At 47.9% G+C, this 18351-nt stretch overlaps 1 protein-coding gene across 1 annotated transcript in view; it reads left to right on the forward strand.

The window, feature by feature from the left end:
- The window catches only part of MYO5C (myosin VC), a 94195-nt gene that overhangs the window by 41025 nt on the left and 34819 nt on the right, over positions 1-18351 (forward strand). Inside the window, exons 14-25 of the mRNA XM_044229601.1 lie at positions 1873-1956; positions 3904-4038; positions 4475-4572; positions 5700-5786; positions 6222-6333; positions 7113-7324; positions 9309-9474; positions 9767-9913; positions 11319-11483; positions 12721-12814; positions 15395-15458; positions 17699-17879. Of these exons, the coding sequence (XP_044085536.1) occupies positions 1873-1956; positions 3904-4038; positions 4475-4572; positions 5700-5786; positions 6222-6333; positions 7113-7324; positions 9309-9474; positions 9767-9913; positions 11319-11483; positions 12721-12814; positions 15395-15458; positions 17699-17879 (1545 nt within the window). The remainder of the gene's footprint in view (positions 1-1872; positions 1957-3903; positions 4039-4474; positions 4573-5699; positions 5787-6221; positions 6334-7112; positions 7325-9308; positions 9475-9766; positions 9914-11318; positions 11484-12720; positions 12815-15394; positions 15459-17698; positions 17880-18351) is intronic.

Below are 18351 nucleotides of genomic sequence, written 5' to 3' on the forward strand. Positions count from 1 at the left end.
TTAAAAATCACATTACAGAAATCACCATAACCATTTGCCTTAAACATGGGTTCTCCTCTTGTTTTCATTCCCTAAGGAAACTCCCGCCCTCAGAGCATTTGCTGGTTGGGTGTCCCTCCTGGGGCCTGGCCAGTGCCTGGGGATCACGGGACCAATGCTAGTGCTGGGGTCAGAGTGTGCTCATGGTGACTGAGAGGGCAGGGCAGGGGGCAACAAGCTGGAAAGTCGTAATGATTTTGCGGGCTAGAGGAACACTGTCAAAACCCGCTGCCTTCGGCTCAGGTCATGATCTCGGGGTCCTGGGATCGAGTCCCGCATCGGGCTCTCTGCTCAGCAGGAAGCCTGCTTCCTCCTCCTTCTCTCTCTACCTGCCTCTCTGCCTACTTGTAATCTCTCTCTGTCAAATAAATAAATTTTTAAAAAAATCTTTAAAAAAAAAAACCTGCTAGCATTTTTGATTCCTGAAGGGATGCATATGAAATGAATGATAATATCTCAGGTTGTATTTTCTAGTGGTTGTCTTCTGCAGTTCCACAGCTGGGATACCATGGGAGAAAGGGGAAGGGGAGCAAAAAGGTATCAGACATACAGGATTGACTTCAAGACTCTCTTCACCGTACTTGGTTTCTGCACATTTAATTCCCTCTCCCTGGCACTTCCAGGAAGTCCCTCTTAAAAGCAGCATTTGGGGTGGATTGCAGGTTGGTGGGAAAAAACCACATACACTGTAAGGTTAGCTTAGGTTCCCTGTTTAATTAGCCAGGGAAATATAATCATTTTGAAAGTGAGACGGCTGCGCTTAGATGTAGCAAGTCAGTGCATCTTCCCACAGTCCCCAGAGCTCCCGACAGAGGCGGCTGTGACACTGTCCCCACAGATGGTCTTATTACATTGTTAAACCTTTGTCCGTTTAAGCCAGTGGCTCACACTACCAGCTTGGAAGAATCTATGCAACAACCTAAGGTCTCCATTCACAAGGGAGTGTTTGAACACAGCCAGTGTTCCTGGTTCTTAATCCAAACTCTGCCCAGCAAGGATGCTGCCTCCCTTAAGGGGACAAAGCAAAGTACTTGCTCAGGGGTCTGTGAACACCCTCTCTGCCCCCAGATTCCAGCATCCCCAAAAGCCTGTTTTTGCACAGTCATGAAAATTGTACTTTGAACATATTTTCTAATTTATGAAAAATATGTATCATATAATAAACTATGTAACCCAGAGGCATAAACTATTTGGGTTTGAATGTTTAAGCAACCACTGTGGATATGTCCAAGGAATTTAAGAAGCCTTATGGTTCTGAAAGGGCCACAGGGAGTTTCCCTAAACCAGACTGAAGCAGTGCAGACATTTACCGCCCCCCAACCGAACTCTAAGGGTTTTGGTGGCCCTCAAAAACTTTGTGGTCAAATGGTCAGTTTTTCTTTCCTCTCTACCATATTAATGTTGCTTTAGGAAAATATTTCTGTTTGAACCCAAAGGACCACACTGAGACAGTTTCCTCCTCCAGATGGCTTCTAAAGCAAAGTGAACCCCAAGCCGGTTCTTCGTAGAACTGTATTAACTGCACCCACTGCAGGAATGACGGGTCACCTGTGACTAGAAGGAACCGACAGGTGTATACAGCGTGATCAGTGACTAGTAAGAAATCCAGGCATTGCAAGAACCTGGCTCTTTCCATCAGCTGACGTATTCCCAGATCCCAAAGTTTTATATAAATGGTTTTCTGTGATAAACGAAACTGAATCTCTTTTTAGAGGCTTGCCTTTTTAGCCCCTTCATTCATCATTGTTTAAAAGGAAAAAGAAAAACCCCATGGTACTTAGATGCTGTCTGCTTTTGTTTCTTTGGAAATAATTAAATCCTTTCTCCGCGTAGGTAGAATATAAATGTGAAGGTTTCCTTGAAAAGAACAGAGATACCGTCTATGACATGCTGGTTGAAATCATGAGAGCGAGCAAGGTTTGTAAGTTTCTAAGGGGGTAATTAATGTTATTTGCTATATAACTTGACATGGACCTAGATGTGCATCAGGAAAGAGTAAGAAGTATGTGGGTGTGTGTACTGTCTTGCAGTGGCAAACTGTAGCTCAGACCTAGAAGAAATAACTGTTTTAAGAATTGGGACTGAAATATGTATCAGGCTTCTGAAAGCATCCAAATAAATATCTACTAGATATAAAATCAGAAATCAAGCTGGGCACAGTGGCATGTGCCTATAGTCCCAGCTACTTGGGAGGCTGAGGCAAAAGGATCGCTTGAACCCAGGAGTTCTGGGCTGTAGCGCGCTATGCCGATCAGGTGTCCGCACTAAGGTCGGCATCAATATGGTGAACTCCTGGGAGCAGGAGACCACCGGGTTGCCTAAGGAGGAGTGAACTGGCCCAGGTCAGAAATGGAGCAGGTCAGAACTCCCGAGCTGATCAGTAGTGGGATCGCACCTGTGAATAGCCACTGCACTCCAGCCTGGGCAGCAGAGCGAGACCCCGTCTTTTAAAATAAATAAATAAATAAATATGTGTGGGAAGCCAGAGAGGAAGAATAGCTAACATACAGCCAGTTAAAGGACCACAGTTTACATTTGATTCATTCATTCACAAATATTTCTATAGCACTACCATGTGCCAAGCACTGGTCCTAGGTTCCAGACACAGCAGTGAACACGACAGTCAGGGTTTCCGTCCTTGTGGAGGGACAGACCGTAACCACGTAAGTAGCAATGGCAGGTGGTGCTAAGCATCCAAAGGAAACCAGGGCAAGACAGAAGGAGGGTGACCCAGGGAAAGCGGTGCTGGCTCCGATGTGCGAGCTCCTCAAATCCACAGTTCCGTATGAGGAATAGTGTCCTCAAAGGAATGACTTCTGGATTTTTCTCTTCCTCTTCAAACATTTCCTTATTAACATTTGAGACTAAGAATAAGCCATACATGAACCTTCATTGTGTGAATATTTGGTTAGATCGTATTTATTATTTTCCTCTTTTAAAAGATCCCCAGTCCTCTGTTCTTATTCAAGCGTTCTGACCAGGTCTCGAATGAGCATGAAGGCTTCCCCGAACAATCATAAATAAGTCCCCAGCATGTCAACTTCAGTTATTAAAACCGATTTATGTTAGAGAATTCAGTGTGGAAATGGCCTGCATCTCGTGTACAAAATTAGTTGATTTAATTCACCAATTTCTTACTCACTCCCAAGTGTACCCCCGGGTCCATTCTAGAAGATGGATGCGGGTCACGAGAAAGCACAGATGGGTGTCCCGGCTCAGCATAAAGCCTCTCAGAGGGGTGGCACATTCAGACCCACTGGTTTCACCGGGGGGGGGGGCGTGGAGGGGAATACAGGGATTCTCCTCCAAAGGAGACTGTCAATGTCTGATTTGAAAGGGGCAAAAAATGAGTTTCCCTCTGAGAAGGTAAGACAAAGAAGTAATTGATGTTTGGTGGAAAGTAACGAGCATCTTAGAAGAAGATTATCTTATTTAGAAGAAATGGGAATTAATCTGAGTTAGGACACAGATTTTTTTAATCTTTTTTTTTTTTAACCTTATTTTAAGCAGATGAAGGAGGTGGAGCCAGATTTTAACAGAATCTCAAATAATGGGTAGAACTTAAATGTACAGGGATGAAAACATGAGGGAGGAGGGAGGAGATTCCAGGTGTGGAAACAGCAGGACCCACGGACCCACGGAGACATCGGCACGGATTTCTCTCTGCTCACGTTCCTGGAAAGAGGCCCTGTGTCACCCTGAGGGAGGAGAGAATCCCTCTTGTGGGATTCAGATCTGACTGTAGACATTACAGACTGCTAACCTCACTTGACACAGACCTGTTGTGACCGTTCTTTGTGGTTCCTATCAGCTGACGACTGAGAGTGAACACCTTTGGACGTTGAAATCCTCTGTTTCTTCCAGTTCCAACTCTGCGCCAGCTTTTTTCAAGAAAGTGCGGCTCCTCCTCCCCCTTTCAGGTCAGCGATCACAGTTAAATCTGCAAAGCCAGTCATCAAGCCAAACAACAAGCAGTTCCGGACCACAGTGGGGAACAAGGTACTCCGAAAGTAACTGAGGGCAAGGGGGCCAGGCCCCCCGGGGAGCCAGGCAGGTGTAGGGCCCGCAATCCAGGCCTGGATACGGGCACTGAGCTGCTTCACATCTACTATGCATGTAAGTGCAAAGAAAGGCCACAGGTCATCATCATCACACCTCAGCCTCCAAGGCTGTACCCACCTGAGCAAACCACGTGTTCACACAGTGACATGATTTACTGAGCTCCCTGCTGTTTGGGAAAACTGGATAGAGCAGCATTCTGTCCAGAGTATAGGACCTGCTAGTAATCATCACAGTCATGGTTTGAAAGCTTTCGTAATTTGTTAATGCATGAAGTTAACTTTTCTCCTTCTTAATTTTCAAAGATTAGGCCTTTTTTTTTTTTTTTTGGCCTTGACTTAAGCATGACATTTTTATCTCTGACCTTGTCTCCTAGTTCCGCAGCTCTCTGTATTTGCTCATGGAAACCCTCAATGCGACCACACCCCACTATGTGCGATGCATCAAGCCAAACGATGACAAATTACCCTTCGAGTAAGTGTTTCTATGCAGCAGAGTGAAAACACCCAGGAGGCCATTTCTGTCACAATGTTGGAAAATTTGCTTATAATTCTCTTGAAGTTTACTGTTTCTAGCTTTTTAACAATTCAGAACAACTCGGTCCTTCACATGCACCATAAGCCAGCAGGGCCCCTCTCAGGGGCTTGTCTCCAGGCCAAAGCAAAGGGACCAGCTTTCCAAGAATAGCCCACAAATGAAGTTCCTGCATCTGGGAAACCCAGAGCAGCTCCTTGCCTGTAGGAAGGATTTGTGTACAGCATGGTCACTAGTAGTTCTATCTTAACTATTAACTATAATGGTATTCTAGTTAATAATACTATATTGTGTGTTGGGAAGTTGCTAACACTGTAGGTCTCAGAAGCCCTCCTCACAGGAAAGAAACTGCTGTAACTATGGAGGAGGTGAGTGGGACCGTTCCACAGTGTGTACAAATACCAGGTCACTATGTCGCACACCTCAGAGCTATGACTGTGATGCTGCCTGTCAGTTAGACCTCAGTGAAAGAGAAAATTTGATTTTTGAAAGAAAGGTGGTAGAGGACCAGAGACTTCACCCTCCAGCATGGCACAAGACGTGCAGCTTGCTGTCTGGAGCCCCTGGGAAAGCCCCAGGCTCAGGAGTGGACGTTGCAGAGTCTCTTTGAGCTGACTAGAGCTGAGAGGTGTCTGAGGGACGTGGCCCATCCTGGAGGTGGCCAGTGTCTGGGGAGACCACCAGACGCTCAGACCTCAGCTGGTCGGTGTCCCTGTCCCTTCAAGGGAATTCTAGCGTCAAATGGACACTCGGAGGGGGCGGGCGGGAACATTTCCTCCACTCTGCTTGTCCTGCAAAGCTGAACCAAAGGCCCTCTCCCCACAAAGCCGCCTCCCTGTTTCCACCGTCAGACTCCGTTGCTCATTTCTCCGAGACCTCAGCAGCCGGAAGGCCGGCAGAGCTGCTGTCTTCCGGGGATCCATGGAGTGGCTGTTGGGGGCCAGCGTGGGGAGCGCAGAGGCCCACCCGGCTCCCCAGGGCCCCCGCCCAGCAGCTCCGTGGTGCTGCCCCAAGGCACGTTTGTCCGTCATGGCTTAACCCATCTCCTGACTCACGTCTTCTTTCAGGTTCGACTCCAGAAGGATTGCTCAGCAGCTGCGAGCCTGCGGCGTCTTAGAGACAATTCGCATCAGTGCGCAGAGCTACCCATCCAGGTTCGTGGTCATGCCATGTGCTGGGGGGGAGGAAGGCCCAACTTCAGGTCTGCTGAGAACCAAGGAAGGGCCTGCCAGGCGTTTTTGTCAGATACCTGCAGAAGATGCCCCCAAGATTTTTCCTACTGTGCTTTAGGAAGGCCAGAAGAGGGCCACTGACAGGCGGTGCGTGGGACAGGGGCCACTGCCACCCCATCACCTGTTTCCGTGGCTGGTGAACACCACCTGCCGCCTCTGCACTGCTCCTGGGGGAGGAGAGCACAATTGTTGGGGCAGAGTGTTAGCAGAAATACGGTATGGGGACCTCGCAGGATGAGGTCAAAGGTCAGTGCTGTCATCCCAGGACTGACTCTACCACCCCATCAGCAGTGGGAACCGCAGACAGGCCATGCCTCCTCCCTGCCACGCTTCCTTAGATCCCCTTTGACTTTGCAGGTGGACGTACACCGAATTCTATTGTCGCTATGGTGTGCTCATGACCAAACAGGAGCTTTCGTTCCGTGATAAAAAGGAGGTGTGCAAAGTGGTTTTACACAGGCTCATCCAGGTCAGTCTCTCTCAACTCCAGGAGTGACAAGCTCTTACCGCCCTGCCTATCTCCCGGGTGTGTTTCCATACCCGCCTGTCTCAGAACTGCATTGTCATGAATGCCAAGGAAGAAAATATGCCCCGCGCGTTTGGGTGCTGAGGTCAGAGCAGACACACTCACGGGGGCATCATTTCTTGAGAGTAGGAGTCACCATTAGGGACCCAGACTCGAACCCCAGCCTCCCAGAGTCCTCCTATCCTACATTGTCTTTCCACCATCAAAGGAGCTCCGATGGGCCTGGCTTGTATCACACGGTCAACTGAGAAGTCTCTGACACAGGAGGGTCCCAGACAGGGCACTCCGTGTGGATTTGGGTCATTGCTGCAGCAGTGAGTTGTGGGAAGGCAGTGAAGACAGAGGTACCATGGCCAGGAAAGGGGGCGGTGAAGACAAACCAAAATGAAGATAGAAATCAGACCCTTCCAGGCTCTGCTCTCTTGTTGAGAGAAGCTGAAGCTTCCCAACAGCCCAACTGAGAATCACCGAACATTCACTCACCCCTCACCCCATAGATGGACCCCTGAACCTCAAGTCCATTTCTTCCCCCAGTGGCTTTAAACAGACATCTCAAAAAATAAATTTTGAGGTCCTGATTAGAATTTTTCTGCTTTCTGTCAAGGAGCAGATGCGTCAAAATAACAATGTTTTGGCATCTTTGAATCTCTAAACATCCTTTCCAAACACTCTAGAAACTCTGAAAGATTTTTATTTCTGATTCTATCATTTTTCTCTTCCAGGATTCTAATCAGTACCAGTTTGGTAAAACCAAAATTTTCTTCAGAGCAGGACAAGTGGCCTATTTAGAGAAACTCCGACTGGATAAGCTCAGGCAGAGTTGTGTTGTGATACAAAAGCACATCCGTGGCTGGCTCCAGAGAAAAAAGTTCCTCCGAGAAAGACAAGCTGCTCTGACCATCCAGCAGTACTTCCGGGGTCAGCAGACCGTGAGGTACACCAGAGCAGAGGAAGCCAGGGGGTGGGTTGGAGGGGAAGGGGGCCGTGAGTGAGCCTGGAGACGAGAAGGTCATGCCCTTGGGGCAGGGAATGCTAACTCTGCCTACAGTTCCCACAACAGAGGTGACCTCTAGGACCCTGAAGCTCTGATCAGGGTTTTGAAGTGAGACCAGGTATAGGGACTGGGCCCCTTTTCCATGGGAAGCGAAAATGCCAGAGGCAGTCAGGGTCCCTACATAAATGCCGTGAGTAGCCACTGACCAACCTACCTGCAGAGAGTGGGGGTGCCAACAGTACCCGAGGGGATCCCTGGCAAGGCTCTGCCAGCAAACTTGAGCACCTCCCAAGGGGATGGCTGAGTTGGGGGGCAGTTCCACCAATCCTACTCCTCACTGAGTGTTTCCCAGAGGCCATGCCAAGTTGGCTAGTGAGAGGGTATCCTTCCAGACAGCAGCATGTGCTGGTGTGCATGGGCGCTGCCTCTGTCCTTAGCATGCCATGAGGGGAGCGGAGAAGGCAGCTCTTTAAGGATCAGGCAGTGTCACGGGACCTGACTTCTACCTGAGCTGGTTTTGCCACCCCAGCCCAGGTGACCGTCTTACATATATACATAGTCGGGCTTGCCCGCCCCACGCGTGCCTCTGAGTCAGGCAACAGCAGCTGTCTTCAGGGCAGGAAAAGCCAGGGTTATCTTCCTCCCCAGGTCAGACCCCCTTTCTGTTTGGGAATCACAGCGGCCTGACAGTTCTACCCCTGCTTACCTCTCGTGCCTGTCCCTTCATTCTGTTCCCATCCCCTGTCCTGCATGAGGCCTCCACCACCCCTTGCCTCCTGGTCCCACAGCACAGCCTCCCCCTGCTGTGTGTCTTCTGGAAGCAGAGTCTGTGGGAGCCACTGCCCTCCTCTTGTCCTTAATGCCTCCAGTGACACCTGTTTCCTACACTCAGTCTTTGGCATTCAAGGCCCCCCATGGCCTAGATGCATTCATGAGAATGGAAACTCTGGGAGAGCCTGGACCCTGCTTTCATACACTGCCATGGGTATTCAATAACTACATTTTTCAATAACACATGGTCTCTATTTTTCTAACCTCACTAATTTTTACATGTATCTCATATTCTGACAGTTTCAGATAAATTCTCTTTTTCTGAATATTTCCAGCATTGCTTAGGCCTCCATATGTTCACTGGTCCTTAGCTTGAAATGCTTTTTCTAGCTTTCACTGTCTCCAGAAATCCCACTTCTCCATCAATGGCTGGCTCACAAGCAGAATGATAGTTCTGTAAGTTCTCTCTTATGGATCTTTTAGTCATTACTTTATTTTTCCTCTTACCCCACCTGGCCATTCATAAGTCTGCAACATGAGGTTGTCAGCTCTGAAGGGAAGAACTTTGTCTTCACCTCTGATCCTTTAGACAGGAGTTGACAGGCTTTTTCTGGAAGAGCCGAATATTCAGACTTTGGGGACCAGACAGTTTCTCACAACTCTCCAACTTTGCTGTTGCTAGGCACGGATAAAATACAGATGACAGGCGTGGCGGCGTCCCCATCACACTGGACAATAACAGGTGGCAGGCTGCAGAATTGGTCCCTAGACTGTAGTTTGCCAAGCCCTGATCTAGAGCTGCTCCATGATTCCCCACCAGGCTGAATGAGCAGGTGCACTGCCAAAGCCCCATTTTCTTCTCACATATGTGAGCAACCGTGAACTGACCAGCCTGAATGTGGGGAGTGTGCAAGTTGCCACGTTGTTCCCCTGGCCTGGAGCAGGCCCACATTCAGATCAGGGTGAACGGAAGCTGAGGAGACTGACTTCCAGCGGGCCTTAGACTCAATGAGTTCTAGAGTTTGACAGTAGATTTACAAAACATTTGACTGTTCCTCAGTGCGGGGAGACAGTGCTGCACCAGCTCATCACTGTGCCAGAGAAACCAGGGCTCTGTGGATAACAGGTTCACTCTGCATTGTTTTTAACCAAGGAAAGCTGTTACGGCAACAGCCTTGAAAGAAGCATGGGCCGCCATCATCATTCAGAAGTACTGTCGTGGGTATCTTGTCCGCAGTTTGTACCAGCTGATCCGTGTGGCTGCCATTACCATCCAGGCCTACACCCGAGGACTCCTGGCAAGGAGGAGGTACCGAAAGGTACGGCTGAGACCCTGCACTTTCTTAGTCATAGTGAGATGGTCTTTTTCTGCAGGAAGACCGTTGTAGAGAGTGTGGAGTGCTGGTATCTTAGTGTTCGTACATGTCCGCTACAGGTCGGCTTGGTCATTGTTTCAGAAGTCTAAGTATAATAGGACTCTGTGGGTTAATTATAAGAAATTTGTATTTTACGCTGTGAGAATATTTTAATAGTTGTGTCTCTCAACGTTAGAGGAGTTGATGAGAGAAACAGTGGGGAACCAATCTGCATTTCAAAAAATCTTGTTTAAAGATGCTGGAGGAACACAAGGCTGTGATCCTACAGAAATACGCACGGGCATGGCTGGCCCGACGCAGATTCCAGAGTATCCGACGATTTGTGCTCAACATTCAGCTCACTTACAGGGTCCAGCATTTGCAGAAAAAGCTAGAAGATCAGGTAAGTGTTCATAATGTATCTTTCATATGTATTTTTCCAACTGATTTATTTTGTCCTGGGCCAATTCCTTAGCTAACACTGTTAAGATTTATGCCTATGTTAGGAAGTTCAGATAGATTATGTGGACCACCTTATTCAGAAAACAGAAGTACACTGTAAAAGGCTGCTCTATGAAGTTGTATAGGTTGTGCACTGCACGAGGTAAGCTGCTGAAGAGTGTAAATGGGGCTAAAATCCAGGCTAACTTTGCTTTTGCCAACACATGTGTCCTGGTACAAAGCTGCCTTGAGACAGGAGTGCTTTTTTCTCACCTGCACAAAGATGTCCACATGCCAAGCCATGCTCCCTTAGGACTGTGTTGGCTCGGAGAAGCTGCTCCTTTCTAATTTGCCCAAAGGTCTATATGGTCTAACTGCAGCCCTGCCTATTTTGGGGAGACCTCTCATACCATCTCCGCTGGTGGGAAACAAAAATCCACATGCTCTTAGTCAGTGGGGAAGGGTTGTGTCTTACGCAGCGTCCAGATCTGTAAAACTCACTTCTGGGCCTGTCCCAAACAATACTGAGATTCTCCTAGGGGAAACTTAAAACTTAGCCATGAACAGAGGCTTAGGAGTCCTTAGCAAATGGATAAATGTGCAAAAAACCCCTTGAGGTTTGGATGCAGTTTCTCCTTATTGTGCTCTTGTGCGGCAGGCCTGCGCCTTTGGGGTCTTGCGCAGACCAGTACCAAAACGCTGCAGCGACAGCTGGGAGGAGGGCCCGTGGGGGCTGACACTGCCAGGGCTCCACCCTGGGCATGTTCATTTGCTGGTGCTGCCATAACAAATGCCCACAGCCTATGTGGCCTACACAACAGACATTTCTTTTGTCACAGCTCTGGAGGCTAGAAGGCCAAGAACAAAGTGTTGGTAGAGTTGGTCTCTACTGAGTTGTCCCTTCTTGACTTGCAGTGTCTTTGTCCTAATCTCTTCTTATAGGGACACCAGTCGTACTGGATTAGGGCCCACCGATATGACCTCATTTTGCCTTAATTTTGTCTTTAAAGATCCTATCTCTAAATATAGTCATATTCTGAGGTGTTGGGTATTAGGACTGTAACATGTGACTTTGGGGGCAGCAGGGGACACAGTGTATTCCATAGCATTAGGGTTGTCTTAGAGCTCCAGGATTGGGCTGGTCCTGCACTCAGAGTGCCATCAGCTCACGAAGTGTGCCTGACCACGTCTGCCTTGCTATTTGCTGTGGGATGAAGACGCTCCTACGTACCATCGTAACTAAAACTGTGATCAGTGTAGATAAAGCCCTGATAGATCTAGATGCCATGTCAAATGTTGTGAGAGGCAAATGGAACTGCTTCTTTATTTTGGATAAACCCCCAAATATCTGCTGTTTTTTCCTCTAGAACAAAGAGAACCATGGGCTGGTGGAGAAGCTGACCAGCGTCGCCGCTCTTCGGGCCGGTGACACGGAGAAGATTCAGAAACTGGAATCTGAGCTGGACAAAGCAGCCGCCCACAGGCACAGTTATGAGGAGAAGGGGAAGAAATACAAGGCCGCCATGGAAGAGGTCTGGGCTGGTCATGATTATGGAAATCCATGCGAATCTTTCTGGGCAAGAGGTCACGGGACAGCATTTTCCCACAAAGCAGATTTCTGCAGAACAGATCAGATTTTGCTATTGGCTTCCATCAACAAAGGGAGGTCTACCTTTCAGGGGAGGAGATCAAAGGCCTAGAATCTGGGGGAAGGAGAGGAGGCTCATGCTTCAAGACATGCAACATAAGGTTTCCTTTTTTCTCAACTAATGTGAAATGATGAAAGCCCTTTTAAAGCAAAGGAACTCTGGCTAGATGCTTACCTCTCTTCCATGAGGATCTTGGTCCCCTGTCATTTGTCCTTCTGGAGCATGCCCTGAAGCATCTTCCCCAAAACAGCAGTGCAAAGTTTGGGGCAGGTTTTCGTCTCTGTAGTCAAGTAAAATGAGCAGTAGACAGAGATCAGATGTCTCTGGCTCAGATCTCGTCTTTGCTGCCATCGGGTTGGGCAACCTTGGGTAAGTCCCCTACCCTTTCTGATGTAAGATGGGAGTAACAAAAAGGGACTGACAGAGTCCTTGTAAGGATAAAGTTGTCAGATGAAATCATTTAGCCTTGTGCCTACCATGGAGACCTGCACAACTGTGAGCTGCCGTTCTCTGAAGCAGTGGTGTTTATTACCCTCCACTCTCCTGTACTTTCCAAAGTCCTATGGCACCCAGGTTTGGGGCAGCCTGGAGCCCCAGGGCCCCCTCCCATGGCATGCACTGCCTGTCAGCAGCCATCAGCATGATTCAACAGATACTTTACTAGGAGAAGCTAAGATAATAGAGCTTCTGTCCTGATCACACATTCTTCCGGAGTAATAATACTCTCAAAGTGTGGTTCCACTTTGTATCATTAATTATTTTCAGCCTATTAAATATATGCATACCTTGACTATTGAGAAGCTTCCAGAAAAGGATAGAGGCATTTTCGTACTTTGAGGAAACCTTGGATTTGGTGATTGCTCCTTGACTTCAGCCATTGCCTGGCCAGGTTGAGAACTGTGTCTACTTGAAGTCACACAGGTCCCCTGTGTGAGATGGAACGCAGCATCTTGCAGGGGGCTGGCGCCAGCTATCAGCCACAGATAGGAGCTGAGACAGACAGACAGATGAATGGACAGAAGGATGGATGGGCAAAAATGTAGCCTTTCACCAAGAAAGGCTGTGGTGACAAAACTTAAAGTGAGTTTTTTAAAAAAGCTTTTTTTCTTCCCTTACCTAGAAACTGGCGAAGCTTCAGAAGCATAACTCAGAACTGGAAATACAAAAGGAGCAAATAGAGCTGCAGCTTCAAGAGAAGACTGAAGAGCTGAAAGGTAGAGCCCACGGCAGCCCGAGACGTGCTCTCACGTGCTCACCTGTCCAGGCGTTCGGGAAATATCTGTTGGCGTGAACTGAGTTTTAGGTAGAATCAGGAATCTGTGATGCATTCCCAGTGAAATGAGAATGCTTTTTGCTTGGCAAGGAGCAACTATACTTAAGTTGTGGTAATGTTACCCTACAGATTCTTCTGTTGCTTTCCCATCTTTTGTCCGATGGCACAGCAATCCCTGTCTCAGAACCGCCAGGGCCGTTTGCAAAATGCAGATGGCTGGGCTGTCAGCCTGGAACCCTTCCATCAGGAGGTGGTGTCTGTGAGTGGTGCGGCCGGGATGGTTCAGACGTGGGTCTTTTTGACACCTTTGTGGCAATCTGATGCACAGGCAGGATAACACTGCAGTAATGCTGCTGCTGGCCGAGGGTCTGTAGTCAGATTTCAGATCTGTCTGAATGACTTGGTGTAAGCAGTCACTTCCCTCAGCTCCTGCCCTGGCTGTGAGGGCAGGCCCTGCTGAGCCCTTGAGTAGCCCCCCTGAGCTTTCTGACACAGCCGCTTGGTACCAGTGGTATTCCTTTCATTCAGGGGCGTGAAACAGGCACCCTGAGCCTAGCTCTGTCTCACTCAGAGGCTACCTGTAGGCACTTGCTCAATCCCAATGAGAATGGGAACCTGATGGTTCCCGTCCAGATGGCGGAAATGACCGCACTTGCTTCTCTGTACTGTCCAGAGCTCTTCTCTGCGAGCCCTGACGGGGCAGCAGGGCCTTGGTAGCTCAGGCCTGGGGATGTGGCACACACCGGAAGCCTAGCAGGCAGTGGATACACCAGGGTCCAGAAGAGCCCGGGGGTGCCGGTCAGCATGTGGAGAAACATGTGTCAGGAGGAGGAAATAAACACCCCGAGTCCTGACCAGCTGAGCAAGAAAGGCTGTTCAGGGGATGCCAAGCCTGGGAGTGTCTTCCTGCTCCAGATGACCTGTGGTGTCTGTCCACCAGGTCTCTGAGGACCATGATGTGGGTGTTGATGGGCACATGTGGTCAGAGCAAACCTGAGGAAACCTCAGACGTGAACGAGGGAAGGGCTTGCCTACCTCTGTTGTTTTTATTACGATATATGGCTCCTGGGTATATTTTGCTCTTTCTTCTAACTCTAAGTAATTTTTCCCATAAGGACATTTAAATTCCTACAAATGTGTCCTGAGAAGTACATATTTGACAGCACTGACATGTTTGGATCCATAATTTTATATTTTCTTCCAAAAAGTGCCTGAAAACTTTCAAACCCAGTGTTCATAAAGTGCTTATCCTATGGGTCTCTCTACATGTGGCAAACAGCGTTGTGTGAAAAGCACCAGCCTTCGCTTACCCTGGGACCTGTGACTAAGGGATGTTACCACACATTTCCCCTTTTTGAGATTCCAACATGGACACCATCCATGGCTCCCAGGAAGAAAGTCATGCTCAGGCAGCTTTTTCACCCCTTGGCAAATGGTCTAAGATTTAGTAAGCACCAGAATGAAAGCTGATTCTGTGAGTGAAGTAAAAATTGAAATTATATCAAATATGCTGGCTTCTAAATTAGAGCTTAAACATTTTTCTAGTATCTTCTGGCTGAATCATGACATTCTGAGGCAGTCCTTTTGATTCAGGGACATTTGATACCTCATTTGAATACTGTTGTTTTTTTGTTTTCTTTCTTTCTTTCTTTAATCAAGTAATTCAGGGTAGCTTTCATCACCTCCTCCTGGGGCTCCCCTCTGGGGCAGGATTCAGAAGTGAGGTAGAAGTCAAAGATGGGATGTCAACGAAGTACAGATAGAGATGTCAGGCTTTGATGGGTTACCCCGTTTTCAAGGCGCCTGTTGTGTGTGGATGTGTTGCGAACCCAGGACTGTCACAGCTTCAGAATGTCCGTGGCTTCTGGCTGCGCAGTGTTGCCTCAACCTACCGTTTGTTGTTGGATACTCTTGTGCTGAAAGGCAAGAGCAGCTTTGTCAGACTTCCTCTTCCCCAGATGAAGACAGACACTTAATCGTTTTCTTGGTTATGGTGAATGATGACCATGGTGAGCCAAGAGAACCACTTTGGCTCCCCTCTCCCTGCCAGGGGACATATGGCCTCGTCAGAGACGGTTTGGGTGGTCACCACACAGGACGGTCCCCTCTCCACAGCAAGGTATTCTCCAATCTGAAGCGTTGACAGTATCAAGACTGAAACCCCATCATACACTGACCACTGTCCTTCCCAGATGGTGTCTGTGTGCTTTTAATAGTCATATATATCGTCTCAAAGCCAATTATGCCTTTTTAAACAAGTAATACCCAGACCAAAAAAGTACTATAAATGAGACTATTCACACATTTCCAGCATGACCAGTTTGTGAGAATTATTATTTCCCCTTCTTGCCTGCATTTCTAATTTCTAAATTATAAAAAGTGGCCGTTATCCTCCCATCTTCAGTCCTACTCATCCCAAGTAGCCCATGATTGTTCTCACAGCCACACTTTCTTACGTGTGACATGATGCCTTCGAGGTACTGGGTGCAGACATATTTCCAAGGGCGTTCTCTCTTCACAGAAAAGATGGACGACCTCACCAAGCAGCTCTTTGATGATGTGCAAAAAGAGCAAGAACAGAGAATGTATGTAATCTGGTTTGCCTTCAAGTTACTGCTTTCTTCTCTCTCTCCTGTTTTATATTTTGCTTCTCAGCTTGCTGATAGCAGGTCACAGATCCAGGAAAGCGGGGAGGTGAATATTTGTAGGAAGCGAGGGACTCCGATGTGTGAGAGCCGAGGCCCCCAGGGTGCACTTTTCAGGCCTGTCTCCCGTCCTTCAGCGGTGGGTGGTGGACCCCCGGGAATTTCCCACTTTCCCTTCATGGCTATGACAGAAGTTCAGACACGGCCATCCCTTTCAGCTTCCATCAAGTCCAAGAAGTAAAATTATTGCCTAGGAAATAAGCCTGCCTCCCTCCCCTGTCTGTTGTGTCTGTTAACTTGACTCTTGCCTCAGTCAATAAGGGGTGGAACCCACCTCACAATAGTTGAGGCAGGTCCCCATGACCTTGTACTCTGCCAGCCCCACCTGCCCTAGCTCAGTACCAAACACCCTGCTAATCTGCAGAGGCTGCAGTCTACACTCCCCTTTCTTAGAGCGTCAACTCAGAGCTCTTAGATCTTAAAGTAGGGATATGTGGCAGGGTGTTGGGGAGAGACAAAATATCCTTGGCATGTTTCATTTGGGGGCTGGAAGGCTTGGAGCTGGGTGGAAGGACATATGCCTTCCCCGCTTGGTTGGCAGAGGAGCCTGAGTCTTAGTAAGGAGCAGGATGCCAAATTGTTAGTGGCAGGAACGTACCCAACAGCTCCAAGAGTTACCAGATACGTGTTTCACAATCCTATGTGAGTTTTAGAATAGGGAGATTGGGTTCTTCACCTTGAAAATTTTATTTGTCGGTGAACACTCAACTCCAGGAAAGGAGCTCAGTTTTTGGCCTCCACTGTGCACGAGGGCAGGTGGAGCAGTCATTTGGAGAGGGGGTTTGGAGAGGCAGGCTGGGGCCAGGTCACTTCAAGTTCTTCACCATCTTCATCAGCTCCCACCGGTAGCATGGTCTGGTCCTTTCAGCTGACTGGGGACATTTTAGCCCCTGTCACAACCCTTGAGGGGTGCCCAGATGCCCGTAGCCTGTGGGTGGCTCCCAGCCCGCATAGGTACAAGTCTGCGATCCTTTCAGCATGGACGTCTGGCTGCAGTTTGCTCCTTTACAAGTGCTCTACTGTCCTCTTAGGAGCACTGTGGTTTTTTGAAACACCTGAGAACAAAGTTAAGAAGTTTGTTAATATCTGTGAAAGGAAATGAAACACAAACCTACTGGGAATGTGACTCTCCTCCTGGAGGTTCTCCCTTTGTGTTACAGAAGACGGTCATAAAACAAGCAGAGATGAGAGCTTGGCCAGTAGAGCGATGATTTCATAAACTCGTGGAGCCCTTGGGACTACTTCCATTCTGATTGGACCCATTGGGCTGGTCTAGGTCATGTCTCTCTTTGGTTATTTTCTTGGTCAGTCACCCCATATTTAATAGAGCAATCATCTCACAAGGAATTGGGTTTCTTTCTTTTTTTCTTTCTTTTTTATTTAAGATTTTATTTGTCAGAGAGAAAGAGAGAGAAAAAAGCAGGGGGTGGGGCAGAGGGGGAAGCAGGCTCCCCACTGAACAAGAAACCCGATTTGGGACTCAATCCCAAGACCTTGAGATCGTGACCTGAGCCAAAGGTGGATGCTTAACCCACTGAGCCACCCAGGTGTCCCAGGAATTGGATTTCCACGGACTTTTAGGCACCTGGATTTGCTGCAGGTTATTGTAGAACATTGAAGGGCTGGCCCTCTGACATGTTAAATGGCTGTATTAAATTATTTAGGACCTAGCCAGGATCCTTGGAATCCTTGAGTTCCAGGATCCTTGGAACACAGCAGGGGCCAGGGCATGGCAGACTCTGCCAAGGTCTTTGAGAAGGAAAGGGCCCCTCCAAGAGACCACAGGGAACCCCACAGAACTAGGGTGGCTTCAGGAATGGAGTATCCCACCACTGCTGAGTCTTGGAGTTTAGCCTCCCTATCCTTTGTCTCCTCTGTGTGATCAGAGTAGACAGATCAGAAGGTGTAAGAAACTTCCCTAACATAAGGGGACAGGAAACTGGCAGCTAAAAGTAAGGCCATTGTCTGTTGGAATGGTCACAGTGGATCCTAATTACCTTGTCTCCTTTCCAAGTCTCTTCTCATTACTTTCAAAATGATGTCTTGTTCTAATCCATGGTAAAGACTTTAGAGAAATTCTCAATTACTCATTTCTTTTTTTTTTTTTTTTTGGCGTCTAGACTTCTTGAAAAAAGTTTTGAACTGAAAACACAAGACTACGAGAAGCAGATCTGGTCTTTGAAAGAAGACATTCAAGCTCTCAGAGCAGAGAAAACGCACCTGCAGCACCAGCTAGAGGAAGAACGGGTCACCTCCGATGGCTTAAAGGGGGAGGTGGCCCAACTGAGAAAGCAGGCAAAGGTAGAAGGGGCTTCTCGCCTGCAGATGAGCTCCCTGGCTGTGCCGTGTGAGCTGCACGGAGGGGGCACTTCCACAGTCCCGTGGGGTCAGATAGCTAAGAGCATCTGAATAAGGCCAAAATCAAAAGGATCCTGATCCCTTCAGTTCTTCTAAGGAGGAACCCCCAAGTTGCCTTTGACTCACCAGTCATTGGTTTTCATATTTTAAAAGTCAGCTTTCTAACTCTTTGGAAATTAAGTGAAGTTATTCAAATATGCTGACCTAGAGAACACTTCCAGATTAAATGATAAATTGATGTGAACACTTCTTCTACATTCCATCATATTGTTATAGTTCTATAAACACCTGTCTTAAAATTAAAATACCTTATTATCAGAATGTTTTAAATTGTTATCAGAAAATCCACAAAAGCAGTGATCCCTGCTTGGACAGTCAAGGCTTAACTGAATTCCTTCCCTACACCAGAAAACAC

This window comes from Neovison vison, chromosome 13, assembly GCF_020171115.1.
Source record: "Neovison vison isolate M4711 chromosome 13, ASM_NN_V1, whole genome shotgun sequence".
NCBI classification, from domain to species: domain Eukaryota; kingdom Metazoa; phylum Chordata; class Mammalia; order Carnivora; family Mustelidae; genus Neogale; species Neogale vison.